Raw genomic sequence first — 22,512 nt, 5'->3', positions numbered from 1 at the left:
GATCTACATCATCTCAAAATTTACACTCATCAGTCCAACACGAGATTTCTCTTTTTTTTTTCAATCGTTCATATTCCCGAACTAGGCGTTGCATAAAATAATAAACAGCAATGAAAAAAATTGTCCAAAAATCCTTCGACATTATTACTGCATTGTTAATTTAGATTCGTATGACAGAGAACAATCATATAAGAAAATGTGAATGAAAATATTCCATCCAGTCTGTTTTTCAAAACTTTTAAAAAATAAAAATATATTAGAAAATATGCTAATTTACACCTTATTTTCAATACCATAATGTAAAACAAAAATGGACTTCATTTTATTGATTGACATTGCATCGCAGTGCAGGGCAATAAAATGCAGTTAAATTCTTATTATGATAAACAGTATAATTCTCTTGCAAACAAAAAAATCCACTCATCAGTCAAAAAGGAGTGTTCATTTCTTTTGGATCTTTTGCGCATACCCAAATTAGTCATTCGATAAAAAAAACAAAAAACCAGCAACACATAACTTTACGGAAGTCCTTCGACTTAATTTCTGATTGTTAATTTTGATTCATGTCAAAAGAAAACAAATATCTAAGCATGCTAAGAATCTAAGAATAAAGGAAATGCTCTCTAGTCTGTTTTTGAAACCTTTTTTTTTTTCAAAGCATAAAATGAAAAAAAAAAGATATGTGTATTTAATCAGTTTTTAAATTCAATTAAGAAAAAAAAATTGACTGAGTTAATTTTGATTGGACAATTTGGCAGGCATCACAATGTATCGCATTGTATTGCAGCAGAGTGCAGTATGGTGCAATTCTACTTGTATTTAAACAAGCACAATTATTTTACTTGTCAATGTATTAGAAATATTCCCCCACCATCCACCCTCCAAAGACAGCTTTTATATACAATTTGTCCTTGTGATTGAATGTTTATTTGGAAATTTGCATAATGTAAGTTTTGTTTCAAAGTTCGATAACTCAAATTATGTCCCTTTGAACAACGTAGACAAAACGATCATTGATTTCTGCTTTATATTATGTAAATGTTTAAGCAATGCTAACGAGTAACAGGCTTGTATACTATATATAAGACGTTAGAGAGACATTCACAAATGACAATGTGTTAAAGTCAGAGTAAATAACGGTTACGGGTAATGTCGCGTGTAAAGGACTTAGTGTGAGCTTACCTCACTAAACAAGTACTGCTAAGCAGTATTGAAAAGCGTCTTTGATTGTTCTACAAAGTCATCGGCGCTTTGTTTGAGTCTCAAAATATTCACTCATCAGTCAAACAGGAAAGTTTATATTTTTTCACTGTTTTGCCTAATAAAAAAAATAGACCAAGTATGTTTTAATTAGACAGTACATCAAGCATTACAATGCAATGTATTGTAGGACAGTTATATTTTTATTTAAAAACAAAATTAATTGGCTTGCAATTAAAGAACTTCACTCGACACTTCAATTTTCCTCGGGGTGTTTTGCATATATCCATATCAGTCTTTCAATAAAAAATAATCAGCAAAAGTAACTGTTCTTTGATGAGAACTTAGCTCTAAGTACTGTTATCAGAATATATTCTATCCTTCCTGGTGCTTATATCGATCTACATCACTCTCAAAATTTACACTCATCAGTCCAACACGAGATTTCTCTTTTTTTTTCAATCGTTCATATTCCCGAACTAGGCGTTGCATAAAATAATAAACAGCAATGAAAAAAATTGTCCAAAAATCCTTCGACATTATTACTGCATTGTTAATTTAGATTCGTATGACAGAGAACAATCATATAAGAAAATGTGAATGAAAATATTCCATCCAGTCTGTTTTTCAAAACTTTTAAAAAATAAAAATATATTAGAAAATATGCTAATTTACACCTTATTTTCAATACCATAATGTAAAACAAAAATGGACTTCATTTTATTGATTGACATTGCATCGCAGTGCAGGGCAATAAAATGCAGTTAAATTCTTATTATGATAAACAGTATAATTCTCTTGCAAACAAAAAAATCCACTCATCAGTCAAAAAGGAGTGTTCATTTCTTTTGGATCTTTTGCGCATACCCAAATTAGTCATTCGATAAAAAAAAAAACAAAAAACCAGCAACACGTAACTTTACGGAAGTCCTTCGACTTAATTTCTGATTGTTAATTTTGATTCATATCAAAAGAAAACAAATATTTAAGCATGTTAAGAATCTAAGAATAAAGGAAATGCTCTCTAGTCTGTTTTTGAAACCTTTTTTTCAAAGCATAAAATGAAAAAAAAAAAGATATGTGTATTTAATCAGTTTTTAAATTCAATTAAGAAAAAAAAATTGACTGAGTTAATTTTGATTGGACAATTTGGCAGGCATCACAATGTATCGCATTGTATTGCAGCAGAGTGCAGCATGGTGCAATTCTACTTGTATATAAACAAGCACAATTATTTTACTTGTCAATGTATTAGAAATATTCCCCCACCATCCACCCTCCAAAGACAGCTTTTATATACAATTTGTCCTTGTGATTGAATGTTTATTTGGAAATTTGCATAAAGTAAGTTTTGTTTCAAAGTTCGATAACTCAAATTATGTCCCTTTGAACAACGTAGACAAAACGATCATTGATTTCTGCTTTATATTATGTAAATGTTTAAGCAATGCTAACGAGTAACAGGCTTGTATACTATATATAAGACGTTAGAGAGACATTCACAAATGACAATGTGTTAAAGTCAGAGTAAATAACGGTTACGGGTAATGTCGCGTGTAAAGGACTTAGTGTGAGCTTATCTCACTAAACAAGTACTGCTAAGCAGTATTGAAAAGCGTCTTTGATTGTTCTACAAAGTCATCGGCGCTTTGTTTGAGTCTCAAAATATTCACTCATCAGTCAAACAGGAAAGTTTATATTTTTTCACTGTTTTGCCTAATAAAAAAAATAGACCAAGTATGTTTTAATTAGACAGTACATCAAGCATTACAATGCAATGTATTGTAGGACAGTTATATTTTTATTTAAAAACAAAATTAATTGGCTTGCAATTAAAGAACTTCACTCGACACTTCAATTTTCCTCGGGGTGTTTTGCATATATCCATATCAGTCTTTCAATAAAAAATAATCAGCAAAAGTAACTGTTCTTTGATGAGAACTTAGCTCTAAGTACTGTTATCAGAATATATTCTATCCTTCCTGGTGCTTATATCGATCTACATCACTCTCAAAATTTACACTCATCAGTCCAACACGAGATTTCTCTTTTTTTTTTTTTTCAATCGTTCATATTCCCGAACTAGGCGTTGCATAAAATAATAAACAGCAATGAAAAAAATTGTCCAAAAATCCTTCGACATTATTACTGCATTGTTAATTTAGATTCGTATGACAGAGAACAATCATATAAGAAAATGTGAATGAAAATATTCCATCCAGTCTGTTTTTCAAAACTTTTTAAAAATAAAAATATATTAGAAAATATGCTAATTTACACCTTATTTTCAATACCATAATGTAAAACAAAAATGGACTTCATTTTATTGATTGACATTGCATCGCAGTGCAGGGCAATAAAATGCAGTTAAATTCTTATTATGATAAACAGTATAATTCTCTTGCAAACAAAAAAAATCCACTCATCAGTCAAAAAGGAGTGTTCATTTCTTTTGGATCTTTTGCGCATACCCAAATTAGTCATTCGATAAAATAAACAAAAAACCAGCAACACGTAACTTTACGGAAGTCCTTCGACTTAATTTCTGATTGTTAATTTTGATTCGTATCAAAAGAAAACAAATATTTAAGCATGCTAAGAATCTAAGAATAAAGGAAATGCTCTCTAGTCTGTTTTTGAAACCTTTTTTTTTTCAAAGCATAAAATGAAAAAAAAAAGATGTGTTTATTTAATCAGTTTTTAAATTCAATTAAGAAAAAAAAATTGACTGAGTTAATTTTGATTGGACAATTTGGCAGGCATCACAATGTATCGCATTGTATTGCAGCAGAGTGCAGTATGGTGCAATTCTGCTTGTATTTATACAAGCACAATTATTTTACTTGTCAATGTGTTAGAAATATTCCCCCACCATCCACCCTCCAAAGACAGCTTTTATATACAATTTGTCCTTGTGATTGAATGTTTATTTGGAAATTTGCATAAAGTAAGTTTTGTTTCAAAGTTCGATAACTCAAATTATGTCCCTTTGAACAACGTAGACAAAACGATCATTGATTTCTGCTTTATATTATGTAAATGTTTAAGCAATGCTAACAAGTAATAGGCTTGTATACTATATATAAGACGTTAGAGAGACATTTAGAGTCAGAGTAAATAACGATAGCTTTAGGTGTTACTTTTTTTTCAAAATCGCCCGATGCACTGGTACAAAAAAATGTATATGACAAACCTTTGTTTACCTTTTATGGCTTTTGTTATTAATGCGCCCAGAGAATCTTACCACCCACGGTTGACCAATCATTGCATGAATAGCAACGATAACTTGACACCTATATGTTTACATTTCACTTCGAACACGTGGTTCAACTTAATCTACAATGAAGCGCATTGAAGTGGTAACATTTTTGGTTTGAGTGGAAAGTTTGGGTGTTTCTTACGTGTTTTGCTTACGTCAATTGCTACACTGTACAAAAATATATGATTACGATACACGTACGATGTTTGACTCGCAGTGCCAATGCAATTTGAGAACGTGGTTATCTGTAGAACTATTAAAACATGAATGAATTGATATTAAAAATTTCATTTGTAATTATCGTGAAGTGTGAAAAAATGGCTTGATGTGTCCATCGAGATCTAGAAGATAATTGATTGCGCAAGCCAAACGATGGACCCTAATTGGAGTAAATTAACGGTTAAGCATTAAAAAATGAAAATAAAAAATCGGTACATAATTTGAATGTTCATTTGATATATAATTTTTAGCTCTACTGGTCAGAGACCAGAAGAGCTTATGCGATAGTAAGGTGTCCGTCGTCCGTCCGTCCGTCTGTCTGTCTGTCTGTCTGTCCGTCTGTCTGTAAACAATTTTTCAAAACGCTACTCCTCCTACAGTTTTGGTCCGATTTCAATATAACTTGGCACACAAGTAGACTACACTAAGATACATAATTTAGTGCATCGGTTTTTGATTTCGATGGACGGTGTTGCCATGGTTACTAAAAATAGAAATTTCTGTGAAATTCCTTTAAAACGCTACTCCTCCTACAGTTTTGGTCCGATTTCAATATAACTTGGCACACAAGTAGACTACACTAAGATACATAATTTAGTGCATCGGTTTTTGATTTCGATGGACGGTGTTGCCATGGTTACTAAAAATAGAAATTTCTGTGAAATTCCTTTAAAACGCTACTCCTCCTACAGTTTTGGTCCGATTTCAATATAACTTGGCACACAAGTAGACTACACTAAGATACATAATTTAGTGCATCGGTTTTTGATTTCGATGAACGGTGTTGCCATGGTTACTAAAAATAGAAATTTCTGTGAAATTCCTTTAAAACGTTACTCCTCCTACAGTTTTGGTCCGATTTCAATATAACTTGGCACACAAGTAGACTACACTAAGATACATAATTTAGTGCATCGGTTTTTGATTTTCGATGGACGGTGTTGTCATGGTTACTAAAAATAGAAATTTCTGTGAAATTCCTTTAAAACGCTACTCCTCCTACAGTTTTGGTCCGAATTCAGTATAACTTAGCACACAAGTAGACTACACTAAGATACATAATTTAGTGCATCGGTTTTTGATTTCGATGGACGGTGTTGCCATGGTTACTAAAAATAGAAATTTCTGTGAAATTCCTTTAAAACGCTACACCTCCTACAGTTTTGGTCTGATTTTAATATAACTTGGCACACAAGTAGACTACACTAAGATACATAATTTAGTGCATCGGTTTTTGATTTCGATGGACGGTGTTGCCATGGTTACTAAAAATAGAAATTTCTGTGAAATTCCTTTAAAACGCTACTCCTCCTACAGTTTTGGTCCGATTTCAGTATAACTTGGCACACAAGTAGACTACACTAAGATACATAATTTAGTGCATCGGTTTTTGATTTCGATGGACGGTGTTGCCATGATTACTAAAAATAGAAATTTCTGTGAAATTCCTTTAAAACACTACTCCTGCTACAGTTTTAGTCCGATTTCAATGTAACTTGGCACACAAGTAGACTACACTAAGATACATAATTTAGTGCATCGGTTTTTGATTTCGATGGACGGTGTTGCCATGGTTACTAAAAATAGAAATTTCTGTGAAATTCCTTTAAAACACTACTCCTGCTACAGTTTTAGTCTGCTTCTAATATAATTAGGCATACAAGAAGACTATACTAAGATACATAATTTATTGCATTGGTTTTTGAATTCGATGAACAGTGTTGCCATGGTTACTTAAAATAGAAATTTCTGTGAAATTCCTTTAAAACGTTACTCCTCCTACAATTTTGGTCTGATTTCAATCTAATTTGGCACACAGTTAGAATACACTACGATACATAATATGTATTTCTGTTTTTTTTTATTTGGGTGAGTGGTGTTGTCATGGTTACCGGTACTAAAAATAGAAATTTCCGTGAAATACTTTCAAAACGCTACTACTCCTAGTTTTCATTTGTTTTAATGATTTCAATATAACTTGTCACAAAAGTAGACTACATTAAGATACATAATTCTATTTATTGTTGCATGTTGCAATGTTTCAAATCCAAGTGCTTCTTTTCTTTTGTTATACAAACAGACCAGTAGAGCTACAGTCTCATCAGAGACTTCTGGTTTATATTTATCATACTGAATAAAATGATCTTGCTGTGGCGCTAAAATTTTGACTGTGGCGGAACTATGACGCTGATTTTTTAACTGAAGTGCTTGGGAATCTAACAGTGGCGGAGTCGCCACATAAGACGGCCCATGGAGAACCCTGCTACAGAATGGCATGCCTATTTCTTTAGAAATGAGAAAGAAATGTTCGTTGTAATGCTTTAGGTAACCCCACTCTCTGCGACTAGTAACATGAATTACACTGAAAAAGAGATTTTATAAAGTTAGAAGAGAGAGTTAGAGACCCCGATTTTGTAAATAACGCGTATTGCAACGAACATGTTTCTAAAGAAATAGGCGTGTCATTATATGACAATCAACGTTCTAAAGAAAGCTCAAAACGTTCCATTCAAACGGAGAATTTTACCACTTCAATGCGCTTCATTGTATGATCGATATCAAATGGATTGCAAAGAAAAAAATTAAAAAAATGTTTATATGAAAAAATACAAAGAGTAGAAACTATGGAAGATGCCACGGGCGTTTGTAATTTGTTGCCCCGTTGTTAACTAGAAGAGGCATATAAAAAATGTACTCTGTGCCACGTTTAGAACACTAGCGCTTCAAGGTAAGGAAAACGAGCAGCATCCCTTAGGCATTCAAACAGTTAATATTACAATATATTACAATATTACAATACCCGTGATCATCTGTTTTGGTCAGGGAACCCACCTGACAATTGTATTCACCGATAGTACAACAAAGGAATGCAGACGAAAATCGCCATAGTTACAGTATGACTTTGTGAAACCTAGAATTCCACGTTTATTAAACGTGTTACAAATGAGTTGTTTGTGAGCATGGAAATAATAGAATAAAAATGAAAAATGTCCTGTGTGCCTTTTCGATCGCCTTGGTTTTTTTCAAGCGTAAAGTTCCTGCAGTATCCGTAGTGATCCACAATGCAAAACTCATTCAGATTAAGCTATTTTGGTACCCCATTTGCTACATGTACTCTGACGCCAAAAAATACAGTCCCATTTCACATGCAAGCATGTTTGTCCAGGGGTGTGCAATTACCATCGCCCGACGCCCGGGGCTACCAATTTTAGAGGTCAGGCTATCATAAATCTATACTGCGTTAGCCCGTCGGGCTAGTAAATCTAAAACGAAAGTATACATTACCTCGACTGAATTCGGCGTAAGGAGTTGATCCTTACGTCGCGGGTTCAAATCCCACTGTGGGACGTGGAGACCGGTCCTACGGATAAGACCGCATAAACCGAGGTCCCGTGACGCAGTAGGTGCTGGCACGAAAAAGATCCCTCACTGCTCAATGGCCGTAAGTGCCGAGTATAGGACAAAATTTGCAGCTCTCCACCGGCAACTGGTGGCCATTCTCTATCCAGAGTTACCGTTCCCGCTACGCTCCACCAATACCTCTGTCAACGTCTAAAAAAGTAGTACGGAAGGCGTAGACGCTTGGCCTTTATCACAGGAAGATTAACAAACGTATTACCTTAACTTTTCTGTATATGTGTCAATGCTGCAAGTTGTTTGTATTTAAAAACTAAACCATGTTGATATTTGTCGGCAATGCGTTTTAAATTTACGACGTTCTCCATATCTGTATACATGAATGATGCAATATCCCGCCGAGAAATAATCCCTTGTAAGATACGGTGATACAGATGTATCTCTTTCTAATTTTCATACATAAACTTTTCTTCAAATTTTAAAGCTTAAATATGTAACTTCAAAATTTATAATTTGTTATACAATAGGTCAGAGTAAGTTTTGCCAAGAATCTTGGCATTTAGACGTTGACAGAGGTGTTGCAGCGAAGCGTAATACGCCCTCTGGTGAGAGATTGACTGGTGGCGTCTCCATATGAGTGAAATATTCTCGAGAGGGACGTTAAACAACATACAAACAAACAAAAAACGTCGACTGAATTGATGTACGGATTAACTTTGTTGTAAAATCATAATCTTTAATTCCTTTTAACCTATAATTATGTATTCGGAGTAAGGTCTGGAGTTGATCCTTACGTCGCGGGTTCGAATTCCACTGTGGAGACCGGTCCTTCGGATGAGACCGTATAAACTGAGGTCCCGTGTCGCAGTATGTGCTGGCACAAAAAAGATCCCTCACTGCTCAATGGCCCTAAGTGCCTAGTATAGGTCAAAATTTGTAGCTCTCCACCGGCAAGTGGTGGCGTCTCCATATGAGTGAAAAATTCTCGAGAGGGACGTTAAACAACAAACAAATAAACCTATGTGTATTGTGTGTTGCTATCGCCAGTCGTTTCGGTGACAATTATAGTCGATAAAAATAGGGAGAAGTATACCCGACAATAACACAGCGCAAACCATTATTTGTTTTATTTATTTCAACTTAAATGTTTTTTTTTACCTTTTTGTTATACTTATACATGTATTGTTTTCGGTAGTTAATGGGCTAGTGACTGGCAACCTCGGGCTAGTAACTTTGTTACTGCCACTAGCCCGACGGGCTAGTAACTAATTTTTGTAATTGCACACACCTGTTGTCCAGAAAGAAATTTTAATACAGAAGTGCAGAAAATAATGCAATGAAGAATACTTATTGACGTTTGAATGAATTCAAGAGAGATTGATATACATTTTTACATAAATTATTCAGTGGTGAAAAATGAAGCGCTAGCTAGATAACTTTTCTGTTTACCATGTCTCCACGTGCTAGTCACTTCCTAGCCACATTTCCGTTAATAATTCACCTTATCTCGTTGTAGTCTCGCTAGATCTCGCCAGAGCTACTGTGAGAGCTACTGGGAATTCCTCGGATTTTATTATTTGCAGAACACCGAAAAATAAAATGTTCCGAACACTTTAGAAGGGGTGACAGAACCTGTAGGAAATATAACCAGATTTATAGTAAAAGTACACTATCACTGATATTTTACATTACTCATAAAAACTTTTCTGTTTACCATGTCTCCACGTGCTAGTCACTTCCTAGCCACATTTCCGTTAATAATCCACCTTATCTCGTTGTAGTCTCGCTAGATCTCACCAGAGCTACTGTGAGAGCTACTGGGAATTCCTCGGATTTTATTATTTGCAGAACACCGAAAAATAAAATGTTCCGAACACTTTAGAAGGGGTGACAGAACCTGTAGGAAATATAGCCAGATTTAGTAAAAGTACACTATCACTGATATTTTACATTACTCAGAAAAACAAAATTGTTCAAGTTTTAGTAAAACTATACTAATATAAATATATATGTTTTAATGACATTTAATATTATTTCCTCTCCTGCAAGTCTATGAACGAATTCAAGATATCCCAAGTCAACTTTATTTAAGTTGCTCATCGGGGTTAATTAATGCAAAGAAACAGAAAAACAAACCTAAAATGTATTGCAGTAATAAGATGCCCTTTCACGTATTTCACTGTTTCGCCATGGTTATCCCTTAATTGGGTTGTCATAACTCTCATTGATACATCACCTTAGCTTGTTGTGTTTTCTTTGTTTAGGAAGCCGCTCAAATTAACGTTCAAATATATGTGTGTCATTTCCGGGAAGATAACTATGCACTTTACAGTAAAACGTGTTTAATTTCTAAACGCGTTTAGATATAAAACGCTAAGACATAAGTGTTTAGTTGTTAAACACACTTAGTCTACTATACACGTTTAGATCTAAACATGTGATAGAAGTGTTTATTTCCTAAACACAATTTTACAGTGTATACTTTAAAAAGTCTGATATCTCCAATGTTTTACTGAGCAGTCCATTGAAAATCTATGTTTGACCGCTGTGTGAGATATTGGACCTGTCGATGAGATATTGGACCGCTACGTCATACTGTGGGCGGGACCGAATTCAACCGCTGTGCAGGTAAAGGAAATTTACATTATGGAAACCAGTACAAGATACATGTATAAAATAAAAGGTATACCAAAACATTTATTGACTGTGTCCTCGGGCAAAATGCGTTTTGTCGACCCTCGAACCAAACTGTGTACCTTCGGCCTAACGGCCTCCTGCAAACAGTTTGGTTCTTGGGTCCGACAAAACACATGCTGCCCTCGAACCCAGTCAATAAATGTATAACAGTCAACTTTAGTTCTATCAGATAAGAACAATTCAAAGTGTGTTTATTAATATGTTTCTTGGTTAAAGGGTAAATAAATTCCTAAATTGAACCATTTGTATGTTTTTTCCCATGTTTACACTACAATGTACAAATGTAGCAACTAATCCTGTCTGTCTGTGTGACAAGGTCCTAAAGATGTATATTTGGCAGTCTTGATGTACCAAGTTTTTCCTTAACATAGCAGCATTAAATTTTGTGTAGTTACACTGTGTTACCATGGCAAGATTAGAATGATATTACCATTATCTACAAAAGGTCAACTATCTTTAATGTTTTTCTCGTGTTTATGATTGTGTTTGATCATGTAACCCCTACCAGGTGAATATTGAGCTTTTAAAATATATTCCAAACGTTTACCACTTACTTGAAGATATGTTCTACATACAGTGTAGTAATACTGTTTCTTTATAGCTTAGTGACGATAAGGTGAATTGTTTTTTGGTTTTTTGTTTGTTTGTTTGTTTGTTTGTTTTTTTTTTTTGTGAGATTGGTTTGTTTGGTTTTTCTACTAATCCTAGTCTTTATTATTATTATTGCTAAATAAAGATTCAAAGTAGCCAAAAATCTCAATTTTTCAACTTTTTCAAGTTGTTACCATGGCATCCATGACACATAACTAGATTTTGTATGAAATGTATTTCTGGTGATAAGTTAAACGGCAAAGTTTCATCAAAAACGGTGGTCATGCGTGTCAAAAAAAAAAAAAAGAAGTGATGATAGGAAGTAGCTTTGAATTCATGCTTGCTTATTTACCATATTTTATTCTTTTGATTGATTAATTAATTAATTGTATGTTGTTTTACGTCTTATTCGAGTATTTTTCATTCATAAAGAGACGTCACAATATAACGCTGAAGGGTTTCAAAGTCAGACCTACCGGTATTACTCGGCATTCAGGGCCATTGGGCAGTGCGGATTTTCTTATCCTGACACGGGGCCTCGGTTTTTAAAGCCTCATCCGAAACATCCGTGACTTTCTGTCTCGGCGAAGGAACAGTGAACTACCTATGTTTACGTCTTTAGTTTGATGCGGCGCGACGGACTGAGCCCGGGCCTCCACTAAATATTTACAACCACTGAATATTATTACCTTTATTTCTTATAAAAACCATTGCCGTTAATCAGTCCATAAACAACACTAAGCAAGCCACCAGCATAGATTTTTTAAGCAACGGCTGTTCCAACAATTATGCATACAATGACATACACATCTATAATACAATATTTAACATATTTTAATTTACTTTGAATGTTTTTTTTTTATAAAGCTATAAATATAAACAATAAAATATATTTCTTTGTTTGTTAGTACGGGAATTAACGTCGCAGCTATTGCCGAAAAAATTCACATAACCCGCTTACGCGAGTTATGTATTTTTTCTTCAACAGCTGCGACATTAATTCCCGTACTAACAACCAAAAGAAAGCATTTCATGGTTTAAATAAGAACGCGCTACCGTGACCATTTTTTTCCCTTTTGAAACTAGGGAGAATAGTTATCTTTACCTACAGAATTATGATGCTAATAAGTAAGATTTTGAGATCTGAAGACTGGAACCTTATGCCTCAAAATTGTCAAAGTCTTCAGTAACTTGTATTTGATGCTGTAAACGTTTTGTAACTTTTATACCCTTTTTGAGAACTAAGTTATTGATCATGACTAGGACGAAAATTTTCATTCGAAAAGTGTAAACTTTAAGACCTTCAGCTCATACACTATATCTATACAGATATAAATGTAAACAATAAAATGTCTCTCTTTGTTCGTTAGTATGGGAATTAACGTTGCAGCTTTTGTAGAAAAAAATATAATAGCCGCTTATCCTGACTTTTAAAACTTTTTTCTTTGTCTTGAGGAAATGACCGGACGTTCCGAAAATTTGAAAATTTCTATTCGTGTCGTTAATCATTTAAGTGCTTTGTGTGTGTGTGTGTGTGTGTGTGTGTGTGTGTGTGTGTGTGTGTGAGGTTGTGTGTGAGGGTGTGTATGAGGGTGTGTGTGTGTGTGTGAGGGTCCGTGTGTTCTGTAGTTTAAAAGATATAAGGCTATAATAATCAAACTCATTTATTATTTAAAAAAAAATAATTGAAAACATGATATAAAGGAATGTTTATTCTAATATTAAAAACATGTATATCAAAAACTAGAAACACTCTATCAGGCAATAGTTATAACAATCTCAATACACGCATCCTCTTTTCCACCCGTGGTTATAGACCCTCTAAGCTTGTAGTCTCCGGAGGGAAAAGCAGAGGCATCCACATCAAAAGAGAGACCATGAACATCAAACGTACCCTTGATTAGAAAAAAAACGTACACTTGTATCTAATATTTCTGAATTATTTCTCTGACAAACGTAGTGCATTAACGTTTTAAAAAATTATGTTTCAGTACCTTAAAGCTCTTGATGAGTCAAATATAAACTGAGAGAATAATTATAAATATATACATGTAGTACGGCCAAAAAACACTTTAAACACTTAATACTAGTTTACGAGTTTTCCCTTTTTCTTATAAATCAAGAATCTTTTGTTTTAATTCCAAAATAAAACCCTTTTATGATACATATCATAATATATAAATAAAAACATGCATTTAAACATTGATATTGTAATGATAACTAAAATATCGTATACTTTTCTGTAATTTTCATAGTCTTTGATTTTATGTCGAAGAATCCATGTAATTTGACCCAACAAAACACAGATATCCCCCAATTTCATCAAGTGTACAAAGATGTTATATAAAAAAAATTATCACCTATTAATAAAGCAGCCATAGCACACACACACATAATTCTTATGAAAAAAGTTCAAAATCTACTCACTGATTTGAATGGGCACTGACATCCCAGACCGGATGAGGCGATAGGGTCGGGGCAGTCCCCCACAGTGCTCAGGATCTGACACAGATCAGGGTAATCACAAGAACCAAAACTGTCAATGCATGGGAGCTTGACCCAGATCCCAGCTGCTTTCTTTGATACAACAAGGCTTGCCTTATGAGTGATCAAGATAAAAAATTAACATTGTGTGACAAGTACCTGATATAAATATGATGTAGCGTGCTATTAATTATCTCATTTTATGTTTATTTCTACTATGTAAAAGGTAAAGATAACGAACAGTGATCGATCTAAAAAAAATCCACAAACAATACAAATATATGAAGAGGGCATACAACACGGACCCCTGGAAATTCCAGAGGTGGGATCAGATGCCTAGGTGGAGTAAGCATTCCCTGTTATATTTATTTCTACTTTTAACCATTGTCTTAACATCCATTCAACAAAATTCAAAGTAAAACTAGAGGGAAAAAATTCCTACCGGAAGAGGAGCTGGAAACGAGGCGTTGAACTGTAGCTTTCCAGCAATATTGATAGTTCCTGGAAACTGTATTGGATCTGGTGTAACGGACAAACTCAAGATACTTGCTGGGTCGTTATTACCACAGTTTGTCCACTGGAAAGCTTCCACTCTGGAGGACTTTTTCCTTCCCTAATAGATTAATTACACATATACACAAGGGTGTGTTGAGACGGCAAATTTTAGGTTAGGGATGGGAGGGGGAGTCAAGGATAGCATAGTGCATGAAATAAATTAAATGGACTGACAAGTAACAATATACAGCACTCGAACTTTCTTTAGAAGGTGTAGGTTTAAGGGGAAAAAAAGGGAACAACTCTAAGCTAGGTGACATAAACGTTAAAGTACCTGCTGTCATATCAAAACGAATTGAGGTAATAAGTGTAAACCTCATAATTATCACGCAACAATTCTTTTGATTTTTCTTTTTTAGATTCTGATTTTCGTGCGTATAACTTACAACGTTTTGTTACCAAAATTAGAATTTCTTATAATGAAATACATGTATACACAACAATTTTGTTGATTTTTCTTTTTAGATTTTGGTTTTCGCGCGTATAACTTACAACGTTTTGTTACCAAAATTAGAACTTCTTATAATGAAATACATGTAATTTAACCAAACCTACAACAGATTTAAAGTAATCCTCCCCTCTGTATCTTTCCGGGAGTGCGTTTAAGTTAAGAAGATCCATTAGAAGTTCAGTTTCATCGTTCAATTTAATGTGATGTTCATCATCAAGGTAAGCGGCCTCGTCTTCGCCAGACTCTGGAACATGGAATTCTTGTTTCACTTCATCAGCGAAAGCACAAGCAAATAAAGCGAACACCACCAGAAATTTCATAGCTCTAAGGTGTAGGAAAAAAATTGTATATACTCGATATTGTTCTATAAGACAATGACAATGAGACTTGCAATGGTCAGGCTTTTTATCAGTGGGTAATAGTATTAATTGTTATCTTTATCGTTATCAGTTGTTTATCACTTTATGGGGTAAAAGCTGATATCTCGTACTCATTTTCAAATGAAATTCATCAACATCAAAAATATGTATTACTCTTAATACATTGTATATATGTAGTTAAGATTAAATAGGCAAGTCGTGATCAGGAAAACATTAATTTACGCCGAGGTTTGATCTATGTTATTTTTTGCTCTGATGAGTAGAAAATCGTATTCGATTAAATTATGAAGAATTTCTTATTGAACAAAAAAGATTTCAAGAAATTTAAAAGTTTGGTTGCAAAAGTTTGCATTTTTGTGACACCCAAAACTCTAATACTTTATATTCAAAAATGAACTCAACATGACTTATTTCTTATCATATTTACATTGTGGACCGTTAAGTAACTGGGCGTGCATTGACATGTACAGTAATGATAACGTGCGTGGTACAAATAGTACCAGTGTACTGACGAGTCTATACATACCAAAGATAACACCTTAAACGATACCTACAAACAGTAAATAATTTAATAAACAAGGGTAGAACAAGGATGTACTATATATCTGAATTTATTTAGGCGTCAATTTAACAGGAAATCTCAAACCGCAAATCAGAATGTAATCATGAGAGGTATCCGAGCTACGGATTCATTGAATTATCAATGTGTATAAATGTACATTAATGCTCATTTCTTTCAAATTGGCAATATAGATCAAGATAAAGCTATTCTTTAGAATAGACAATCAGACTGTTTATTTTTAGGTATACAAAACCTATGCTACACCCAGGATGAATAAACACAACTACGCATTTTTGGTGACGTATACGTGTTATATGCAAAACTTCATGGAGAATTTCAACGTAAATGGCTCACATCCCAATGAGCTTGAAATAAAAGATACCATAGAGTCTGACATATCTGTTTCATATTTGAATATATTACTAGAAAAAGGCGTTAATGGTAACCTAACCATCAAGCTTTATAATAAACGTGATGACTTCAACTTTACAATCGCCAACTTTCCTCACTTATGTAGCAATATACCCTTATCACCTGCATATGGGGTTTATGTCTCTCAGTTGATTCGATGCGAAAGATTATGCTCTACGTAGGAACAACTTCTGAAATGAGGCAAGCTCTTGATAAACATGTTGATGAAACAAGAATATGAACAATCTCGTTTAAAACTTTTTTCTTTTGGTTCTGCGGTCGATACAATGACTTTGTCAGCAAATTGTTAGGCCATTATTTACACACTAAATCGTCTACGGATTCTTCCGTTTTCCCAATCATGACAAGGAGCAAGGATGTGACCTGTCGGCAGGAGATGCTTACTCCTCCATGGCACCTGATCCCAGTGCCACCTCTGATATTTTAGAGGTCCGTGTTTGCTCTGCTCCTGATTGGTAATTGTTTCAATGGACGTTTGAGCTTGAGTACTGTTCGTTAACTCCACATTTCACTTAAGAAAAATGTATTCCAGTGTAAGTTAGGCTTCAAACTGCGGAAACTCAATGCACCACCAAATTTCATGTGAATAGAGTGGTAAAATTAATACAAACCGATCTGATGGTGTACTGTGAATCAAGAACAATCGAAGACATTAAGAGGAAACATTTGCAACCTCATGCGTCGTACTCAGGACCGTTTCCTGTCATCCAAAGATCCAAGACTGGTAATCATTATCTCATACAGAGGAATTGGATGAGGTATTTTTTAGTATTTATAGCCATTTAGTGATATCACCTATTCGAATAGGCGATATATCGCCTATTTTAACAAGTGATATCGCTGATTCAAATTGGTGATATCACCCATTCAAATCAAATAGGTGATGTCACCTATTAAATAAAGTGATATCACCCATTCGAATATCACCTGTTCAATATCAAATATAGCCCTTTCATGGGGTCGATCCATAGATACATCGACTTTACAGAAAAGCATATCAACCGAACTCAAAATGCGAGGTCGATATGCTTTTCTATCAAGTCGATATATCTATGGATTAACCAAATGAAAGGGCTACATTTGTTATATTATTTTTCACAAAGATTAACCAATCGAAATTCTTCAAATAATGGGAACAAACCACAGGTTTTTCCCTTTCGTCTTTTTTTAACACGTAGAGACTAGAGATCAAAATAAAGTAAGCAGTTTAATGTCACTGTGGTACCTTTAAATTAAAATGTACCTAATATGCTTTAAAAAGTGATCCATATTAAAAGCATGGTTACGTCTTATCATTTATTACAGAACATCACATTTACCAATAGGGATTGAAGTATCTGGGTTTTTTTTTTTAGCCACTCTCCTCAGAAGAAGTGAAAAAAAAAACCCTTTCTATGTAAATTTTATCAGAGTATCAAATTCCAATGTACGAAAAAAAGATCAGTTATACATGTAGCTGAAATACATGTAGGTCAATACATCCCTTTATTCAAAAAATATTTCAAGAACAGAAAGAAGAATTTAGTATATATGCATACCAAATGGAGATTGACAATGAGAAACTGAGCGCTCACATATACATGTAGTATTACAAAAATGCAGTTATATCATTGATAAGAGATACAGTATTATAGCATAATTATATCAATTACAACTGTCCAAATTTTTCCTGGAACTTCCCAGGGAGAGTAACCTGCAAGTTGTAAAAAACTTGTTTTTACTCCCTTTCTATTATGTAATAGTATCTGTAAAACAAAATATTTAATTCTCCAATTTTTTTGGAGCTGTACTCCCCTAACATGGAACATCCAGGAAGAAGTTTATTTTGTCATTAAAAAAAGCACAAGCAATATCAATAATTTTAAGTCAGTGTGACAGAAAATTTTGCTGCTATATGCCATATAAATGTATCTGAATATTAACAAACGTAGATATAAAGGATTTTTAAATCAAATATCAGCTCATTAAACCTATAAGTTGACATACCTTTCTTAGATATTCATTAAAGAACACAGTTCAATGCCAAATATTAACAAAACTCCCTTTCCCCAATTTATATTGCTTCATTTCTCATAAAAGTCCAAAAAACTATATAAAAAATAACTTATATGTAGTAAACATTAAAACAGATCAATTCTAGTTATTAGAGTTTCAGATCTTATCAAAATATTGAAAATGATGTATACAAAGACATGTACATGGATTATTAATTATTAAATCAGACAGTATTACGTAAGAAAGGTTTATAGAAAAACTATCAAAAAATAAATCATATTTCAAATGTTAATATAGACACAAAGTAAAACTATATACATTCTGATCTCAAACTGAACATGTTCTAACTCACAAAAAGGAAAAAAAACACTGTACATGTATCTAAACATCTTGTAGTTTTTTTGATAGTTTACAAACAAGCACTAGCTATCTAAAATAAAAAAAATAAATATCTTTTTAAACAAATGTTATGCAAACACATTGAAACTACTGCATGACAGTATATGTACTATAAAACTAACATTCAGTAATACTGTGTATTGTTCCTCAATATTGCATATTTTCTAGTTTTATGAAAATATTATTAGAAATTTGTTTTTCTCTGAAAACTAAGACAATTTAAGCCATCAAATAAAAAAATGTTTGAGACATATCTATATCGGTCAAAGTAATTTTGCACTTTAGTACTACCCTAACATCACAATCTAAAAATTATTCTCTTGGTATTCTTTGGATCGAAATAATTATGTCTAGAGTATTTTTAGGCGACAGAGAGCTCTACTTCAAGACATGCTACAAGTTTCCCATCCTTGTCCGTCACTCTGCCCGTTAATTGGTAATCCCCTGTGGGAAACAGTTCTGCCCCAACGTCCTGGCTCCAACTCGGAAGAGTATATTTACCCTAAGAAAATGAACAAATAATAAAAAGTAATGAAGAATGGAAGATGTTATATCCCTATACAATAAAAATTAAATGATATAATCATTTTATTATTCTTAATAATTAAAAAATAATTTAATTTTACAATTTGCTATGCAAGTGACAACAAAACTTACAGCTTTGATTGGACACTTGCAGTCAATGCCAATAGCAGTGAGCTGGGGTGGGCATTGTGTCACTGTACTCAGCAGAGAGCAGAGGTCATTGTATTTACAAGAACCAATATTATCAACACATGGAAGAGGAACCCAGATTCCTGCCGCCTTCTTTTTCAATTCAATCGCTCCCTGTAAAAAGTAAATGTATGTCTTCATAGGATTGTTTCGTCAGTACTCTTATCATGCTATGCAATGTCAAAAGCTCTTTGAAAAACTGCATTTCCAATGCAAATTTTGCCCAGGAAAACTTCTTTTACATGCATGTGAGTGTATATATTAAGGTTACAGTAGTGTACAACTGTTTTTTGTTGTTGTCATTTTCTTCCTTAGTGAATGGCAATTTTCCCAAACAAATAGTGATGATTATACAGGTACATGTAAATACATATATCTCCTCTTAACACAGAGCAGTACTGATCAATGACTGCATACATTTTCCACAAACATTTCCTTAAAAGTCCAATATTATACTTGGTAGTTATTATAAAGAACAAGGCAAAATATTAAATGTGTAACTTTTGATAAACAAATTGTCAAATTTATAACAATTGTGTGAAATGTAAAAGCCACGTTTGATAATTACCTCCCACTGCACAATGTATAAGGAAGTATTTAAGATTCTACCAACAAGAGTTAAAATGTATTTACTAGTGGTGTTCCAATCATCGATTATAATCGAAAATCAGTCGATTGCTGGCATAATCCAAGCGCTCGATTACAATTTTTTTATTCTGATTAATCGGGTTATTTATTTTATTTTAAAAGTGTAATAGTTTTTAAGCCAAATATTCCAGCCGCAACTTTTCTATTAACTTATTTGTGTATCGTAATGGTGCAGACGAAGAAACATTTATTCATACCCGGGTAACAACGCTCATTCCGGGGTATGGACGTACTTTGGATTCTACAAAATGAGCGTAGAACCAGCTTGACTAGATAGAACATTCTGTCATTAAAATGATATTGTCCTAAGGACTAAGGGTTGTTCCGAGACACAGTTATTCCAACTACAGCTGGACCACCACAGAAAGTAGTTATTCAACCATTCTTACCATTAAGTAAACTAAAATTGACAGACTTTGTAAATGTCCGATTATAATTGATAATTAGTTAGTTACAGTAGTCTGATCATCGATTATGAAATTCTTACAGATTCCCATCACTAGTATTTACCTCCAGGTACTGACATTATATTCCTCATGAGGAATCAGCTCTCAGCTAGTCATATTGATATCAAAGATAATTATACATTTCTTTAATAAAAATATATTTAAAACAACCTCATGTTGCTAACTAGGCCTAAATGTCCAAATTAAACATCCAAAGACCTTAACCTTGTTAAAATGAAGTCAAGTTCAGTTCATAAGCATATCTTCTTGTCATTAATAAACCTGCAATCCTTCTGTTGACAGCAAGCTTCTGAATGCTGGAGAATCTGTGCTTGTAAGAATTAATGTCAAGTTCTACATGAAATTTTCACTGTCTATACAGACCCACAACCCTGAAAGACTTTACAAAATGAGAAGGAAGCTTCGAGTATACCATGAAAATATAACAACTTAAACAATCTCTTTTCTTACACCCATCATCATAATAAATAAATGTTTCAAGACTTACATTTATTTCACCTGAGACAGTGGTATTTAGAGCTGCACTAGCACTGAAAGTGATGGTCCCGGGGAACTGCAGGGGGTCAGGTGTGACAGACAAGCTCTTTACATCTACCATCCCTCCACAGTTCTTGAAATGAAAGGCTGTCAACCTCTTACTAGGATCCAAGCCCTGTAAAATACAATGAAACTTTAATGTTAGTCACAGAGCTAAGAATTTTTTATATTGAGTGAACATACAATCAACATAAATATCCAGCACAATTTCTTTATTTAAGCTATATAGCTTGGAAGTACCTGTATGTATAGCTTAATTATATTTAAGGTATTATTTAAGGTTCATTGATTCTTTGATAAGAGAGATAACTTTAACTTGGATTAATGAATATTAATTGTCAAGTTTAGAATAGGAAATTTCTGTCAAATTATGCACTGCAATGAATGCTGAATTTAATTAAATTCTCTTGTGAAAATCAACAAATGGCCCTGATTAGTCGAATTTCCAAAATTTCACACAATTTAAAAAACCACCTAATAAACTAAAGGAACAGAAACTAAAATTTTCACTTGGAATAAATGTAAGAACAATTGTAAGCTGGTCATGTGTGACATCTTGGCACTGAAGAAATTGCTTATTCTGTTAGTATACAAGTCCCTGTTTTATCTATTAAAAGGAAAAAAGATGAGAACTCACATATTCGTGACATTTTTCCATTTATAAAAAAAAAAGAAGGCATGATTGTGAAAAATAAAACTGCATTTACATAACTTTTAAAAATCAGTGGCACTGTATTTGAAAGGCTTATATAGAAGCTTTGTTAGAACAATCTAACCGTGCCTCATGACAAGCCCTCACCATTAAACCTGGTCAATAGGGCAATATCTTTTTAACATCAAATTAAGGCTATCTAGCTAATTCAACTTTGATTAGAGTTCTACCTAACTCAACCTAACCTGATTCAAACAAGAGATTGCTTATGCAACAGTTACATGTATGTATCAGTGCATGTAGTTATCAGAGAAGTGAAAGTCGAAATATATTAAATTTATTATTAATGCATATCTAGGTGCATTTTTTTTAAAACCTGAAGACTACTTTAGCCGACTGATACAAGGACATGCAATGATATCCTTGCCATAAGCAGACATTATATTGGTTAACATTACCGCCTTTTGAAAGAAATCCAGTGACTTGAAACGCTCTGGAAGGAAAGGTTTCTTTAGAAAATTTATGAATTCTGAAACGTCATCTTCGTAATGTTTCTGATATCTCAGATATTCTGCATTTGTAAAGGAAATGCAAAGCAAAGCTGACAAAGCAACATAGACTCCTGCCATGATTGCAGCCATCCCTAACAATCTGCTTGTCACAAGGCAAACAATCACATGACACGCCGGAAATAAATATATACTACACAGTAGCAGGAAAATTTCCGAGGCCTTCCGAATTCTTCATCGTGGTCGCGTTTGATATCGTAAATGCATGGATGACAGTTAATGTGCACAGGCACCTGTTTCTGTTATAATTTTTTTCCACATAGTATAGTAATAACACAAGGTATGTAACTCCAAATTACATGGAGTACCCCCTACCAACGACATAGGTATGACGTATTAGCACG

At 33.6% G+C, this 22,512-nt stretch overlaps 1 protein-coding gene across 1 annotated transcript; it reads right to left on the bottom strand.

Moving 5' to 3' along the window:
• Nucleotides 1-13,023: 13,023 nt before the first annotated feature.
• LOC133197394 (uncharacterized) lies at nucleotides 13,024-22,266 on the bottom strand. Its single transcript, XM_061333401.1, has 9 exons — nucleotides 22,058-22,266; nucleotides 20,898-21,062; nucleotides 19,239-19,409; nucleotides 18,952-19,083; nucleotides 17,547-17,550; nucleotides 14,918-15,081; nucleotides 14,250-14,420; nucleotides 13,751-13,921; nucleotides 13,024-13,218 (listed from the first exon to the last, which is right to left on the bottom strand). Exons 1-9 carry the CDS (start codon nucleotides 22,238-22,240, stop codon nucleotides 13,081-13,083), a joined length of 1,299 nt encoding a protein of 432 aa, XP_061189385.1. The 5' UTR covers nucleotides 22,241-22,266; the 3' UTR covers nucleotides 13,024-13,080.
• Between the last annotated feature and the right edge of the window lie 246 nt (nucleotides 22,267-22,512).

The sequence above is a fragment of the Saccostrea echinata genome, unplaced genomic scaffold (genome assembly GCF_033153115.1).
Source record: "Saccostrea echinata isolate AGI-Se365-2 ecotype Australia unplaced genomic scaffold, CSIRO_AGI_Sech_v1 ptg000030l, whole genome shotgun sequence".
In the NCBI taxonomy this organism is placed as follows: Eukaryota; Metazoa; Mollusca; class Bivalvia; order Ostreida; family Ostreidae; genus Saccostrea; species Saccostrea echinata.
This window is presented reverse-complemented; position numbering and strand designations above follow the sequence as displayed.